Source organism: Cupressus sempervirens, chromosome 6, assembly GCF_028749045.1.
Source record: "Cupressus sempervirens isolate cs-2001-9-10 chromosome 6, ASM2874904v1, whole genome shotgun sequence".
NCBI lineage: Eukaryota > Viridiplantae > Streptophyta > Pinopsida > Cupressales > Cupressaceae > Cupressus > Cupressus sempervirens.
The window spans coordinates 468,921,588-468,937,328 of record NC_143123.1 but is presented as its reverse complement, the minus strand read 5'-3'; the positions used below and the strand labels follow the sequence as shown (position 1 = coordinate 468,937,328).

The 15,741-nt window shown below is 34.6% G+C and overlaps 1 protein-coding gene across 1 annotated transcript; it reads right to left on the bottom strand.

Moving 5' to 3' along the window:
* Positions 1-251: 251 nt before the first annotated feature.
* On the bottom strand, positions 252-10,501 carry LOC149553086 (uncharacterized). Its single transcript, XM_089788601.1, has 13 exons — positions 10,421-10,501; positions 10,138-10,219; positions 9,947-10,032; positions 3,399-3,467; positions 2,608-3,282; positions 2,350-2,466; positions 2,186-2,255; positions 1,762-2,034; positions 1,582-1,678; positions 893-1,027; positions 690-771; positions 540-614; positions 252-444 (listed from the first exon to the last, which is right to left on the bottom strand). Exons 5-10 carry the CDS (start codon positions 2,705-2,707, stop codon positions 941-943), a joined length of 744 nt encoding a protein of 247 aa, XP_089644727.1. The 5' UTR covers positions 2,708-3,282; positions 3,399-3,467; positions 9,947-10,032; positions 10,138-10,219; positions 10,421-10,501; the 3' UTR covers positions 252-444; positions 540-614; positions 690-771; positions 893-940.
* Positions 10,502-15,741: the final 5,240 nt, after the last annotated feature.

Genomic DNA, 15,741 nt, shown 5'->3' with positions numbered 1-15,741 from the left:
AAGGTGGAAGCTCATTTGGCCCCACCCCCCTCCCCCTAACATCACTCTACTTTCCCCGTTAACATCTAACATTCATTCATTCTTTCAACCATTAATAAAATGTAACATTCAATCAATATCACATGATAACATTCAATCAATATCACATGATAAAATTCATTAACACATTAGATTCGTTAACATGCAACATTCATCAATATTCTGCATTAACACATAATTCATGAACATTCATTAGCACATAATTAAATTCATTGAGACATAAAATACAGTCATTATCAATTAAGGTATGTAGTGACAATCATTTCTTTTTTTTCTTTCTATTTCTTTTTTCTATGTAAGCTCTAAGAGGAGCATCAGTGTCATCATCAATTCCCCCCTTGTCAGTTGTTCTGTTCTCTGTTCTTGATGATCTCAAATTCCTATGCTGTTGCAAAGGGGGGTCCTCTGCAATAACAAATAAAAGAGTTAAATTAAAAATAATTTATTATAATTGTTACAAGTATTTAATTATTTTAAATAACATAACTGTGTCTCTTTACCTGATCTGACCACATCATTTTGTCTGGACTCAACGTCAACACGGTCATGAACATCGACCCCTCGATCCTCTACAGCTGCTATACAAAATGTTACGTTAATCCAAACACCAATTGCAATTACATATAAAAAATTTAATAGCAAATGTATACCTCCACCACTGGGATGCACATCATGCGAACCTTCGACATCCACAGATTGTGTAGAAGGATTGTCAGGCTACATTCCAACATCCTACGCATTGTTATCATTGCTTGCTTAAAACAGATATACTCACTTTATATTGGAACTTAACATCAAATAGACTAATTGGTAAAGTATTCAATTTGAAATAAATTTCATTTAGCTTATTTACCTGTGGCTGAGATGCATCAGTATTAGAACCTTTCACACTAATTTCAGCTCATAGCCATTCAGCCACGGCTCTATAGCCTTGTTGGAAGCCAATTCTCTTATTGTCTTCTGTGAGGCATCTTTTGAACTCTGAGCCCTGCATTTTTGCGTGGTATGGTGAATTTTACTTGCATTGTTTCATCAACCAATGGAGGGTAGTTAAAATATCAACAGCAAATCATCTATATCCATCACAATATAATAGGAGAAAAATCGAGCAGTTTTGATGGAGCAATCTACTATATAAATGTTGCGTGTTTGTATGTTTTGCTTGTACCAACATATTTTCTCCAAATTCTTAAGTTGGGTAAGAGTTAGTTCAGCTCTTTGGAAATAAAAATGGCTGCAAGTGCTGCTGCATTCCCTCATTCTTTCAATTACTGCCTTTATTCTCAACTGTTGGAGGAAAATTCAGTCAAGGGTGAGATTTTAAATAATGTCATATTAGTGAATCACAAGTTTTCTTCACTAATCTAGATTGCAGAGTCTTGACTTCAATTGTTGAATTGTTTATATTGAATATGAAAATCCACTACTGTTATTATATTCTATTGACCTATTTATAATTGATGAGCTAAATAAGGGAGTCCTAGCATTTCCCTTCACATTATATAAAAAATTTGATACATTTTTTCATTTACTAATACTTACAACTCTTGCTTGAAGTTTCGAAAAACCACCAGAGTCGAGCTTGTGTGTCCCGTGCTTTTCTAGTCTTGCCTTTGTTGCCTTTGATGTGTTAGGCAATCTATGAAAAGTTTGAAATATGTTAGATAGTATAAATATGGAGGTTAATTAGTACATAATTAGATTCTCAACAGTATCACATACCTTGTTGTACTCTCCACTGGTGTAATATTATTTTTCTTGTCAGCTTTATACTTTCCATCCAAAATCAGAGCTTGCCACTCAGCCTCAGGAACATAGGGTAGACACTCGTACCTGGGGTTATCCCGTAAAATTTTTCTGTACTGGTCCCTGATATACTTCAAACATAAACCAGCTTTTTCAAGGAGCTTGTTTCTCTCGAATGCACGAGGTCCAAAGAGTTGGGTCATGCTCTCTATAAGATCATCCTTCAACGGTTTGCATTGGTGATTCCACCTTTTAAGTAAAAAAAAACATGTTAGACTCATAAATGAAGTGAAGCTACCTTTAATATAGTTCAAGAAATGGACGAAAAGGAAAACTATTATAGCAATGATATGAAATCAAAATAGTGGTTTGGGGTTTTAGTTAGGATATGATGTTCCACCAGGTACGCATGGTGGGCCCAAATATTCGCAAACACTCATCACCAAGTTTTCTCCAAAAAAGATCATTCCCTACAAAACAATCATGGGATCATTAGTCGATGAAGAGTGATCAAAAACTAAATTACTATTATATCACTATAGAATAATAATAACTTTAAAGTACCTGGAACTTTGGCTACTTTTAATGGAATGCCTTCATCGTCGCTGATGATCAATGTGACATCCTTCACCATTCCCGTAGTAGGAACATAGGAACATCCAGAAAATGATGTTGCAGGTCCTATTGCAAAAAGTTTCATAAGTTTCATAAGTCTTTGTCATGATCGAAGTATAAAAGAACAAATGATAATTGATGTTATAAAGTTGTAAAAAAGAAACTGTTTGTTGCTGTCATAAGAGAGAAAAAGAGGGATTTGTGTACCAGCAGATGGTGCAACAGCCGATGCATGTAAGCTGTGTGTTGCTGACTTAGTAGTCGGAAAGAGATTTGTGGTTGTCCTAGATGGAGGCGGCCTCATCATAGGATTCAATTGATGTGAAGTTGAAGAATAAAATTGTTAGAGCATGCATAAATATAGAACGCGTGGACTAGCATGGACAAGATTGTTAGAGCATTAAAAAAAAGGATTGTTCGAGCATGTATTGTCAATGATTATGATCATTCCTATATATATTCAGTGGAAAACAGAAGTGGGGAATGGAACATGCGATTTACCTGAACCACCTACAGCACCCTCATCATGGGAACGGGGCAAAAAACTTTGTAAAGACAACGCATCCATATTTTAATTAATGCCATAAAAGAGCATAACATAAAAACCATTATTGAACTCTTGTTATAATTAAAAATTTCATTAATACTTACTTTTAAGGACTCAGAGGTGTGCAACAATTCAGATGCCCTATCTTTTATTTGTTGAGTCATAGGCTTTATGGTTGCCAAACGTAGAATTTCTTTGCTAATTTTCTTTAAATTAATTTTAATTGAACCGATCGGGTCATCGGTCTCTACTAAATTGATATAGAAAGGGTCCTCCTCAGGGGGGGCCTACTGAGCAACTGCAGGTTCCTTTCCCTCCCTCTGACCACTAGCCCTCTGTGACAACAATAGAATTAGTATTATCAAAATTACTCCAAAACAATAAAGAAAACAACATTAAAAAAATAACATTTTGCTTCTATCTAGTTTGCACAATTACAAATGAGTTTTACCTGCTCATGTGTAGATGAGCCGGGAGCATCGTCAGCATCCCCTTCGGGCGGTTGCTCCATATTGTGCCCCTGTGTCAAAGATGAAGTATAAAAATGTTAGCCAAAAATTTATTGACTAAATGGTATGTTGGAGTCATTGATTAGAAGTTGGTTTAATATTATGTACCACCCCCATGATAGTAGCCTCGTTTGTATCTATGCGGTTCAAATTGTAATCAATAAGAAGTTCTTCCCCTGCACGTATTGATTTTATCGCACAGATGAAAACACAATTTCCCTCGCGCACCTCAAATATGCAATTGGGTTGCTTTATAGTTGACCCAGGTCGTGTACTATTTATAAAACCCGCAATATTCCCTGTTGCTTTTGGCCTTCCATCAATGTATATAGCCACACTTTTACTTTGATTATTGTCTTGCTATTGTATATAATTTGCGGAGAGGGCATACCTACGCATACTTTTTTTATATTTAACAATATGCATCCAACTTTTGTAATCGTAACATGGTCCAACATACTCCATCAATTCAGAAACTTTGTTGTAAGACACCTTTATGCTATCCATAGAAAATAGGCCCAAACCATGTAGTGATGATGGTGCTATGCGATATATCCTCTCGTTAACACAAAAATCAGTGTTTATTGGAGGAAGTTCCTTGGGTACCCAATGCTTCTGTAGATGTTGGTACCTCAAGGGCACCTCGATGTCGCCTTCCGTCTCATCATCATAAGAACATGACCCCCCTTGAGCAAGGAAAAATTTCATGCGTTTATTGAATTTCCTTCTAGTCCTTTGACCTCTAGTTAATCTCCCTGTTCTAGATAAACTGCATGTCTCACTTTCCTCTTCTATTCCTATATTTCCCTCACTCGAGGAAGACACTTCTGACAAATACCTTTTCGTTGGTACCTGCAAATGGGAGAGATCTTAGAAGACATCAATCTTACTATTGATAAGTGTATTAAATAGACTGTCTATAAGGAGTATTGACTTATACCTGTCGATCCATGAGACTGTGCGGGATGCTCTTGAAAGGGGTTCAATTTCCTGCAAATGTAATTCAATTATCGTGAGCATAATCACATCATAATCATAATCACATCCATCATTAGCATCACATAAAAATTAAAAACATTAAAAGGGACGCAATAAAACAGTTAAATCAGGCTCACATTATAAGCCTACTAGGGAAGTAGGCCTAGTGAAGGGCTAAAACTGGGTTTTTGTATCAGCTGATGAGTTGAGGGCTTAGTCACCTTGGGGACATGTTATTTGAAGTTGTTTGATGTGTGGGGAGGTGGAGGAAACACCTAGACTAAAGCCACTTGCATAACATTTTGAAATTCAGTTAGATATTTTATATTAATTAAGATAACTATAATTTCTTCCAAAACCTATTATAATAATTTTAAAATGGATTACTAGTTTCTTTTTACTTACCGTGTAAATCCCATAGATCCAAATACATGTACTGAAATAAGTTTTCTAGTTTTAGTCTGTAAATCAACATACTGATACAATGTTATTCCTATTCTAAAGTGAAATGTTAGAGATACTTGAATTATTAACCAACAAATTGGGTAAGCACTTATATTATTTTTTCCCTATGAATTTTATTCTAGGTACAACTCCCTTTTATAGATATTTGATGAATTCCCTTTTCTAAACTAGACACTTACAAATGCTTTTGACCTGAAAGAAAATAAGGCTCAATACATTCACGCATCAATATGTGTTTTAAATAGTTTTATTTAATTAATTTAGATTAATAGTTAATTTAGATTAGCAGTATTCTGTTTGTAGTTGAAACTTGTAGCTTTTAAATAGATAATGAATAAACTATGTAACCATATATATAAGACAAATATATTTCTATCAAGAAATGAATATTAAATAGATTAAAGATTGATGGCATACCTCTAAATTTCATAATCATCATCCTCATCGTCGTCGTCGTCCTCGTCCTCGTCCTCGTCATCATCATTGTCGTCATCATCATCATCCTCCTCGCCATCATCGTCATCGTCGTTGTCGTCGTCGTCGTCATCATCAACATCATCATCAACATCAACATCATCTTAATCATCATCATCATCAGTAGCAGCATCATCGTCATCATCATCTTCTTCTTCTTCATGAAAATTTGTGTCAGGAACATCATCCAATAACTGTCGATCGTGATCACCATCTACATCATCTTCTACTTCTTCGGTATCTTCTTCTTCCATCGCATTATACTTTATTGGCCTTCCTCTCAGTTCATGTCTAACAACAAATGACCAACCCGGTTTATGTGGAACCTCTGAGTAAAATACCTGCTCACATTGGCTTGGAAGAACATAAGGCTCATCCCCAAGTGGCTCAAACGACCTTGTATTAACCATTGTAAATCCATTATCATGTTCAATAACAGTTCTATCAGGATCATTTGGATTAAGTTCTAGCTTGTACCATTTGACAATGAAGAGTACTAATTTGAAGGAACTAAAGTCACACTCAATTATCTCATCCAAAATGCCATAGTATCGATTTTCAGACTCTTGAGGATGTAAGTCATTTCTGGATGAAATATTAGTCACTTGAAAGACTGCAGTTATTCTTGAATCACAAGTTTTCTTCGTGTCATCCAACACTTTGACGCGAAATTTCTGACCATTACAGAACATAGCCTTGTGGTGTTTAACCTGCAATAATATGTGAAACATATCAAAATTATTGTATCGTGAGTTGATAAACATACGGGTGATTAATAAATTTGTACGTACCTGGAAATCTCTTGAACCACGTGCTAAATCTATTTCCCTTTGCGTAACATTGGAATCTCCATTACGATGAGCTTCTTTAACCAATGAAGATACAACTTCCCATGTTAATGTGCGACCAAAATGTTGACATCGTTCAATCCATACCATCATCCAATCAAGATTGTTTGCAATATACAAATGTAGTGCATCCCACTCTCGAGCACCTGTACAAAAAAAAAATAGACAACTTATAACCGATTTATTTTGAAGATTAAGAAATAATTTATTACAATAACATCTTATAATTTATTACCTCTCACTTTCCTCAATGTACCTTTCCCCATCAAGTACTCCCCTTCTAATTTTTTAAAAGGCTCGAGATCCCAAATGCGATCTACATGGATATTTGATGCAAACTTAGGAAGATATTCAATAATGTACACCATAGTCTGGTATACCATATATCCATCTACCATAGAACTCTCAGGATGTGCTCTTTGTCGAACCAAAGCCTTCAAAGATTTCAAATGCCTCTCAACCATCCACATTGACCTAGTGTGTACAGGTCCACACAATTCAATCTCCTCAACTAGGTGTATGAGGTAGTGTTCCTGTGCATTGAAAAAAGTTGGAGGTAGAAACTTTTGCATTTCACACAGTAAATGAGGAATTCTTCTCTTCCAATAGTTTATATCTTCTTTATGGATTTCTTTAGATGACAACCACCTACATTAAGAGATTCAAGTCACAAAAAATATATAGATATGAGACTTTACAAAATAATATACAATAGATTACATAGCAAGAAAAACAAATCACAAATATAATAAATATATACAAAAAATTGAACAGATATTACTGCTTACCTCATATATTTTCCAAGATCATATATCACTTGTTTGATGTTATTGTTGAAGTGCTCTGGGAGAGATAGAGGAAGCACGTACTATAGTAATTATAAACCAATCATTTTATTGTTTTCTAACATAACATAACGAACAATTCACGTAGTTTATGAATATATTGTAAATACAGAATAACATAACTTACCTTGACGAAAGTATGCCAATCATGCATTTTGAGCCCTGGCCCAAATTCACTTTTTTTTTATATGAGATTGTTTATGTTCGCAGCAAATCTTGTGGGAAATCGAATTTTTCGTATGACTTCTTTTATGGCATCACTTTGCTGCTCTGTTAATAACCATGGAAGGGCACTTATATTAATCTGATCTCTGTTGCTATTTGAGTGAATGAAATTTTTCAATGCATAATTGGATTCATGTATGTCATTACAAATTTTGACAATTTTTTCTTTGTCACACCTTCCATCCAATATTTTCCACAGTGTCTCTGTTATATTCTTTCCAATATGCATAGTATCAAACAAATGCACAATTTGTAAGTGCTCGTAGTAGGGCAACCTACTAAATTGTTTGGGATAGCTTTTTAGTCCCTTTGGAAGGTTGTCAGTATTGCCTTGACGACCTTCACGATCATCAATTACACAATTAGTCAACAAAAATCACAATAGAAATATATAAATTACAAACATAAACCATTAGGTGGAACGACATTACCTCGATGATTAATTCTATTATATTCCAACTTCCATAGGCGATGTGTCATTCTTCGTGGCTTTGATGTAGTCTCTTCTTTCCCATTGAAAAGATGTTTTTCCGTACTTCGATACTTATGATTCCTGTGGAGGAAGTGTCTACACTCATCAAACACCTGCTTTCCTAAACTTTTTGAATGACAAGATTTCATCTTTGGACCACAAACTGGACATGCAAATTTTCCCTTTGTTTGAAGACCTACAAGATAATGATGTAATTGGATTATTAAATATGTTGATTTTTATAATTAGAATTATTGTGCGTAACTTGAATTCACTATAACATACCACAAAAATGTATTAGCCTTGGGGCATCATGTATTGTCCATGCAAGTATTGCATGGAATTGAAATTGTCTTTGTCGTATTGGTCTCGACACGTCATACATAGTGACACCATTCCATAACTCCACCAACTTGTCGATAAGAGGCTCAATATATACATTCATATCTTTTACTTGATATTTACCTACTTGAATGAACAGTAACATTACATAGTTATTGTGACCGTTTTACTGCAAGATTTGTAAGTACGTGTAAATTAATAACTATCAAATGATAAGATACCTGGAACAATCATTGCCAACATAATGTGCTCCCTCTTTATTGACATCCACGGAGGAATGTTATTTTTGATAACAAAAACAGGCCACACCGAGTAAACAGATCTCATCTCTCCAAATGGATTGACACCGTCCGCTGCCAATGAAAGCCTGAGATTACGAGGTTCTTCTTTGAAGTGTTACCACTTTTCCTCTATGTGCATAAATGCCGAACCATCCGCAGGGATTCGAATAATGTCATCTCGACTTCTATTGCGTGCATGATAATCCATAAATTGAGCCAAGCTACTACACCTGAATAATTGTCGCATCCGTGGAATAATGGGGATGTAACTAAGAACCTTTTGAGGCACCTTTTTTGTTAGTCGATCTGTTCGATATCTACTCGTATGACATATAGGGAATTGTGTTGCAAATTCATGTTCTTTATAATATATAATATGATCATTGGGACAAGCATGTATTGCTTCATACTCCATTCCAATATCTTTCATAACAGCAGTTAATTCTTGATATGAGCGAGGTAGAATATTTGATGATGGTAACAGAAACTCGCCTATCAATCTACAACAAAAAATATAAGTTGTTAATATAAACAATATTAGTGGTACATTATTCACCCTTTGTTAACTATAAAGACATATATGACATACCTTAACATACGTGACATTGTTATGTTGGATAAACCATTCACAACCTTCAAGTTCAACAACAACAATACAACAGAGAGAAGAGTTGTTTGGGAGTCTTTGTATAGGGGCTCATATGCCTTCTGAAGTAGAGGTACATCGAGGCTATCATCATCATCATGATCAGATACGCTTGGACTAGATGTGTCATGGATCAATGTATTTATACCATCCTCTTCAATTGTGTTTTCTGGTGCATGATTGTCATCTTCCATGGGATCATTATCTTCACCTTGGATATTTGCACCTCCATGTTCCTCCACTTCGAAAACCATATTCTTCGGATTGTTGTGGTTCATATCATGTACTTCCCTGGGAAGATCAACCTATATAAAATTGATTAACATAAATAAACCATGATCATCAACTCATCATCAAGTGATTTCATATATATATAAATTGTTAAAATGATATGATGAACGACTTACCAGTGGATGATAGTCATGCCCCCCTTCAATGTGACCATTCTCCCTACAATGTCTCTTAACTGTTTTGATTAGCAGTCTTCTATGGTTTAAGCCCTTACAAATATTGCAAAGACAATAACATTTTCCATCACCTTTTCTTTTCAAGTTAGACCACAATCTAGCGATTGTCTCCCTGTTTTGTTCTTCACTTATATTATCTGACATGATCGTTCTTTGCAGGAAGCAAAAATCAGGCTATGAAAACTTCGGTCTACTGCAACTTTCAAAAACTAAGCAAAACTGTCGAAAGTACACAAATCTTCTTAGACCTAGCTAAATACTTTAATATTTTAAAAATACTTTCTTTGACTTTATTCCTAAGATTATTTGTAAAACTTTGACCAACCGCCTGAAGATCTTATTTCAAGAGACCTTACAACATTAAGCCACTAAAAGCAATTTCAAAACATATAAGCTAAAAGTCTAGTTAAAATATACATTAGAATTTAAAAAAAACAATTTTCATACCCGAGCGCGCGGCTATAACTCGTGCAACAGCCTTCTTGCTTAGCTGTAGAAGCTCTCCAGCAATCAAATTATACAAACTACAAGGCCTAACAAAAATTTCAAAACATATAAGCTACAAGTCTAGTTAAAATATACATTAGATTAGATTCAACAATAGCAAGCAATGTTATTCAGAATTAGATTCAACAAACCTTAGCAGTGTAAATAGCCATCTCCTCTAAACTGGACTCCAAACACGAGGGGGCATTCACATACTCTTCCCCTAAAGGTATCCTGAAGAACAAAAACCACTATTCTTGAGTTTGTGAATTGCACCTCGAGATGAATGAAGCTTAAAAGGAATGAAAATTGTTTTCATACATTTAAATCAGGATGTAATATTTATTCATAAGTATATACCTTGCAAGCACTTAAAATTGTTGTTATATGTGTTGCGGGAAAAGAAGAATTTTATACTTATGTGTACAGACGCACTTCCTGTATGCGATCCAAAGCTCGAATGTTATCAAGTGTGTCCAATGATGGGGAGAGACCTCTGTGCAAGCAGAAGATCTGCAATGAAACAAAAGAAAAGAAAATTTTCTTATAGTAAGAACAAGTTTGTTGTGCTGCACAGGGTACCAACAAAATAGTGTATAATATCTTTTTCTTTACATGGCTTTCAATTCAGCATGAGAGCCTTTAATAGAAAACTCAAGTTGATAACATATATATAATTTTTCCATAACTAGATTTTATTTTGACCAGGTTGGGCCAGGTGATCTTGTGGAGATCTCTGGAATATTTCTTCCTATGCCTTACATAGGCTTTCGAGCCATGCGAGCAAGTTTGGTGGTTGATACATACCTGGAAACGATGTCAATTACTCATTTCAAGAAAAGATACGAGGAGTGAGTTTTAGCTTTTCGTATGTCATTAAATTTTCTCTTTCTTGTTTTGTAAGGACTTCTATTTTTCCAGACATGATCCTCATTTCATATAAGAAATACCATCAGTGAAGCTATATCACACTTTATGCTAGGACCAATAGGGGAATAGTAAAAATAGATTTGATCAAATGTCAAAATCATTCCTAATAGAAAAAGTGATTACATTTTTAGGCAGCGGGATGGTTTAACTACTATATTCATTAATAACTGAAAAATTGTTTACAAGGCTTGTATATGAGCTAACCTTGGTTATTGACACATTAACATCAGCTATAATGACATTAAGCAGTATTTTTGAATTACTTAAACTTCTCTTGGCCTGGTATTTTGGTGGCCTGGTATTTTGGTGGAAACATTTGCTTGCTGATTTGAAGGCTAATAGGTCTATTAGTATAGCAGCTTAAACTTGCATGGACTAATTCAGTTGTCTTGATAAGGTTCAAACTTAGATATTGATCTTATTCTTTTCGCATGTTGCAAATTTTGATAGTAAGCTCGTGACATTGAAAAGTCTCAAACTTGATCCAAATTTTGATAATAAGCTCGTGACATTGAAAAGTCTCAAACTTGATATGAGACTGGTTCTGATAGATCTCAACTTTTCATAATGAGCTTGTTATTTTGATAAATCTCAATCAGGGACTAGTTTTGCCCATTGCTGCAATTTGAAAAAATGACCAAACATCATTATCCAGTATGAGTAGCCAGCATGATTCTAGAGTAACTCTGTATTATCAGTGAAGAAAATATCAAAAATCACAAATTGGGTACAATCAGTATGTTATGGAGGGACATGTCTCCAGTTAAATTTTCCACACAAGTTATCTAAATAGCCTTAAATAATTGGATTAAATTAACAAGAACCAACATCATCATATTGTAACAATTGAATGTGTATCAAATGGTGTCAGTGACATCTTATAAGTATCAATATTAACTCTAGTTAATGTAGGCTAAATGAGATCTACCGGCATTAGAAGAATATTGAGTAACATCATCACCATTGTAGTAGGCACATTTTTCACCATCCAAAGTAGATTGAACTCTCGCAAGATCTGGGTGGTAAATCAACCTTGGATCTCCACTACGAATGGTTTATCCAACCAAACTTCATATGCTTATAGAGCTTGAAGATGACTTTGATGTACACAGCAGGAGCAAATTTGAATATTATTAGATTTAGTACATGTTGCTTTTGGGTTGGTTAGATGTTTGAACTTTCTATTATCAACATTTGTAATCTCAACATGAAATACACTTATATCTCCCCTTGATACAGATTTTATGGGTTTCGAATATTTTGGGACATTAAAACCAACAGTCTTTGTAACCAAGCCTTTTTTCTCGTCTGCTTTTTGAGGCTCCCAAACTCTCCCAATAGGTTTGGATAAGTAGTTAATTGTGACTTAACTTATTCCTGCTTTCCTTACTTTTGTAATTAGTAGCTATGGACAATAGGTTTAGACACAACACTTTGGCTTTTTGACTTAAAGGAACACATAAGGTTTTTCCAAGGACATATAAGTTTTATGTGTTTATATTTGTTGAAATATAAGAAGAAAGTGTAGCATGCTTCAGACCTTTTCTCTTTGTGAGCTAATTGATCTTGTAATCTATTGAGTTCTTTTCTTAGCAATATTGTTAGCTACAAAATTGCATGAGTGGAAGATTATGTTGTCTCCAACAGTCGTATATTAATTCTACCTCATGTCATGCTTACATGAAATTGTAGAAGCAATAATCCAAGATTCACCGTATATTGTAAACATGACTGTAGGAAAAAAATAAAAAATTATTTGATACATTTATAACATCAGATTGCACATTTATTACTACATACATCCTTATTTTTCCCAAAAATAACCTTATTTGTCTATAATTTACAGATGTTGCCAAATGTTAAAAACAAAATCCTCTATACCCAAAATTTTGTAGTAAATGTGAGCCATTCCAGTGCATAATGAATTAGTTTAAACATGTTTTCTCATCGCAAGAAGAAGCTATTAATCATTGTGCAATTAGATTATCTACAAATGAGAATACTCTATGCAACTGCAGTATACTTGTGAGGTTTCCATTTTCAATGCTACTTACATTTTCCATGTATATGCATGAATTTTCAATGCCCCGACCCTCTCAATGTTGCCGAAGTGATCTCCCGCACGCGCGCCTTTCCTTTCACAAGAACCCTGTGTCATGCAATTTCATGCAAATGAGGGTTTTTTCGCTTTTTTTTTCTCTTATATCCCACTGGTGTCGCAATTGCGACGCCTGTCATTGCAATTGCGATGGAATCGGGCTAAAATTGAAAAAAAAAAAGCCAAAAACACATTACCTTTTCTTGCCGTTGCAAATTGAGGTCTAATGTATTAGTGAGTGAAGGTAAAAAGTTGTATGGACAATGCGCAATGTCATACAATTACCTATCATATTTTGATAATAAGGTCAAAGGCCACATGAGTGAGCTTCATACACTCACTACAAGATTACAGTAACCAAAGGCCCAAATTGAAGATTTTGAAACTGACATGGAGAAGATTCACAATGCTATCAGAAGCATTGAGTTTGACAAGGAACAAGTATTAAGAAGATTCATTATCCTCATAGAATACTTATAACCCAAAGTTGTCATTTTGCATCAGCAATTGGAGGAGTGTCTTGTAGCCAAGGCAGCCTATGACAAGTTTTCCTATACTGACTTGAGTGTAGTTTAAGTGGCATCTTATGCACTTTGCATACTCATCAGTATATCTGATATAGTTAGAGAGAACTAGAAGGACTTTGACAAGCTAAACATTGATTTTGTAGATTGCATTTCTAGAATGACCAGATGATAAATAGAAGGCAACAAAGTTTTGTGGATACAATTTTGACACCATTGCTATTGATGTCAAAGGAAGAGTATTATGTAAAGGAAAAATTATATAGATGTAAATGTATATGTAATGGGGAGCTTATTAGTTTGTGGTGACTGATCAGGGAAGTACTATACATACTTCATAAATTCCTTGGGGTGAAATTTTTTTTGGCTATTATTTGCCAATTGGTTATTGTTTGTCAATTGGCTATTATTTATTCGCCAATTTATGGCCAACATGTTGTAACTAATTCCAACCCTAAAGTGGAAAAAATATTTGTATAAAAGGGCTTAGGGATAGGGATTTTAATAATGTGTGATTTGACATTTCTTCTTGCGACAGTATTGAGTTGTAAGGGATTACAAATTGTAATCAGGTGGTACTCACTTGATCGTAATAATATTGGACTTGTTGTTTGGTGAACATAGCCCACGGTTTGGGTGAACCACATTAAATCTTGGTGTATTGTGTTCTCTTCTATGCGATCTATTATTTTATGATATTGTTTATATTTTTATATAATTGTTATTTCTGTTTGAGGTTAATCCTAACAAGTGGTATCAAAGCCTAATTTTTTTCAATTATCCTCTATAGGAAAGCCTCATAGTTGAGTGGGAGCAATGATAGACAAGGGTAAGCTAAGGATTGACAAGTTTAATAAGCAGAACTTTCAGTTATGGAAGATGCAAATGGAGGGTTGTCTCTATTAGAAGGATTTATGGAAGTCGTTGGAAGGAAAAATTAAGAACCAAGGAACTTTGACAAATGAGGACTAAGATATTTCAAGTAGAACGGCACTTGAAATCATTTGATTATGCTTGGCACCATCAGTGACATTTAACATTAGAAAAGTGAAGATGACAAAAAAGTTGATGGAAACCCGAGCGAAATTCTATGAAAAGCCCTCCATTTCAAATAGGGTATTTATCATGAAGTGTTACTAGTCAGTTATCTTCTATGGGTATTAATTTTGATGAAGAAATTAGGTCTCTCTTGATTTTGTGTTCTTTGCCTGAAAGTTGGAATGACCTGGTAATAGTTGTGAGTAATTTTTTTTCTAGATCTAATACTTTAAAATATGTTGATGTGATCGGTGTTATTTTGAGTGAGGAAACTCGTAGGAAAACCTCAAGTGGATCTACATCAGGAAGTACTTCAAATGCACAAAGCAGAGGCAGAACAACTGAGAGAGGAAATAATTTCGAAAATTGTGGAAAATCAAGAGGAAAGTCAAAGGGGAAAAGGTCTCAATCGAGAGGACCAAATGACTGTTGGTACTGTGGGAAACTAGGGCATAAGAAGAAAGAATGTTGGACATGAAATAAAAATGAGGGAGAAAAGCAAGATGGAGACATGGAGGAAAATGCGGTAAGTAACAAATTCGAAGAGGATGCTTTACTTCTATCTTTAGAAAGTGTTGATGATTCGTGGGTTTTAGATTCTAGTGCTTCATTTCATGCTACACCTCATAGAAGTCAATTTATTGATTATGTCCAAGGGGATTTTGGGCTTGTTTATTTGGGGGATAATGAACCCTGTCAGACTGTTGGAAAATGAAAAAATTAAGATTAAGTTGTAGAATGGGAATCATTGGCAACTACATGAGGTAAGACATGTTCCAAAGTTGAGTAGGAACTTAATTTCAGCATAATAACTCGGTGATGAGGGTTGTGTAGTTATTTTAAATGACAAAAATTGAAAGGTTTCAAAAGGTTCCCTTGTAGTAGCAAAATGTGTGAAAGTAGGGACCTTATATCTTTGTATAGGTCATATTGTTCCTTCTACTTTGATTGTTTCAAAGAAAAATTAATGCTTAGGAACAGTTGTTGCAGTTGAGTAGGGAGAACAAATAGCTGATGTAGATTCTAATAAAGCGTTGTGGCACAACATACTTGGGCACATGAGTGAGAAATGTATGAAACTACTTCATTCAAAGAAAGTTCTACCAAGTTTGAAATGTGTTGATATGAATTGTTGCGCAAGTTGTGTATATGGAAAACAAAAGAGA

Coding starts and splice junctions, on each gene's coding strand:
- LOC149553086 (XM_089788601.1), bottom strand. CDS start 2,707: ATGATGAGGCCGCCTCCATCTAGGACAACCACAAATCTCTTTCCGACT. Junction 2,256..2,349: donor AAAAGTAGCCAAAGTTCCAG/GTACTTTAAAGT, acceptor ATTGTTTTGTAG/GGAATGATCTTTTTTGGAGA. Junction 1,679..1,761: donor CCAGTGGAGAGTACAACAAG/GTATGTGATACT, acceptor AACTTTTCATAG/ATTGCCTAACACATCAAAGG.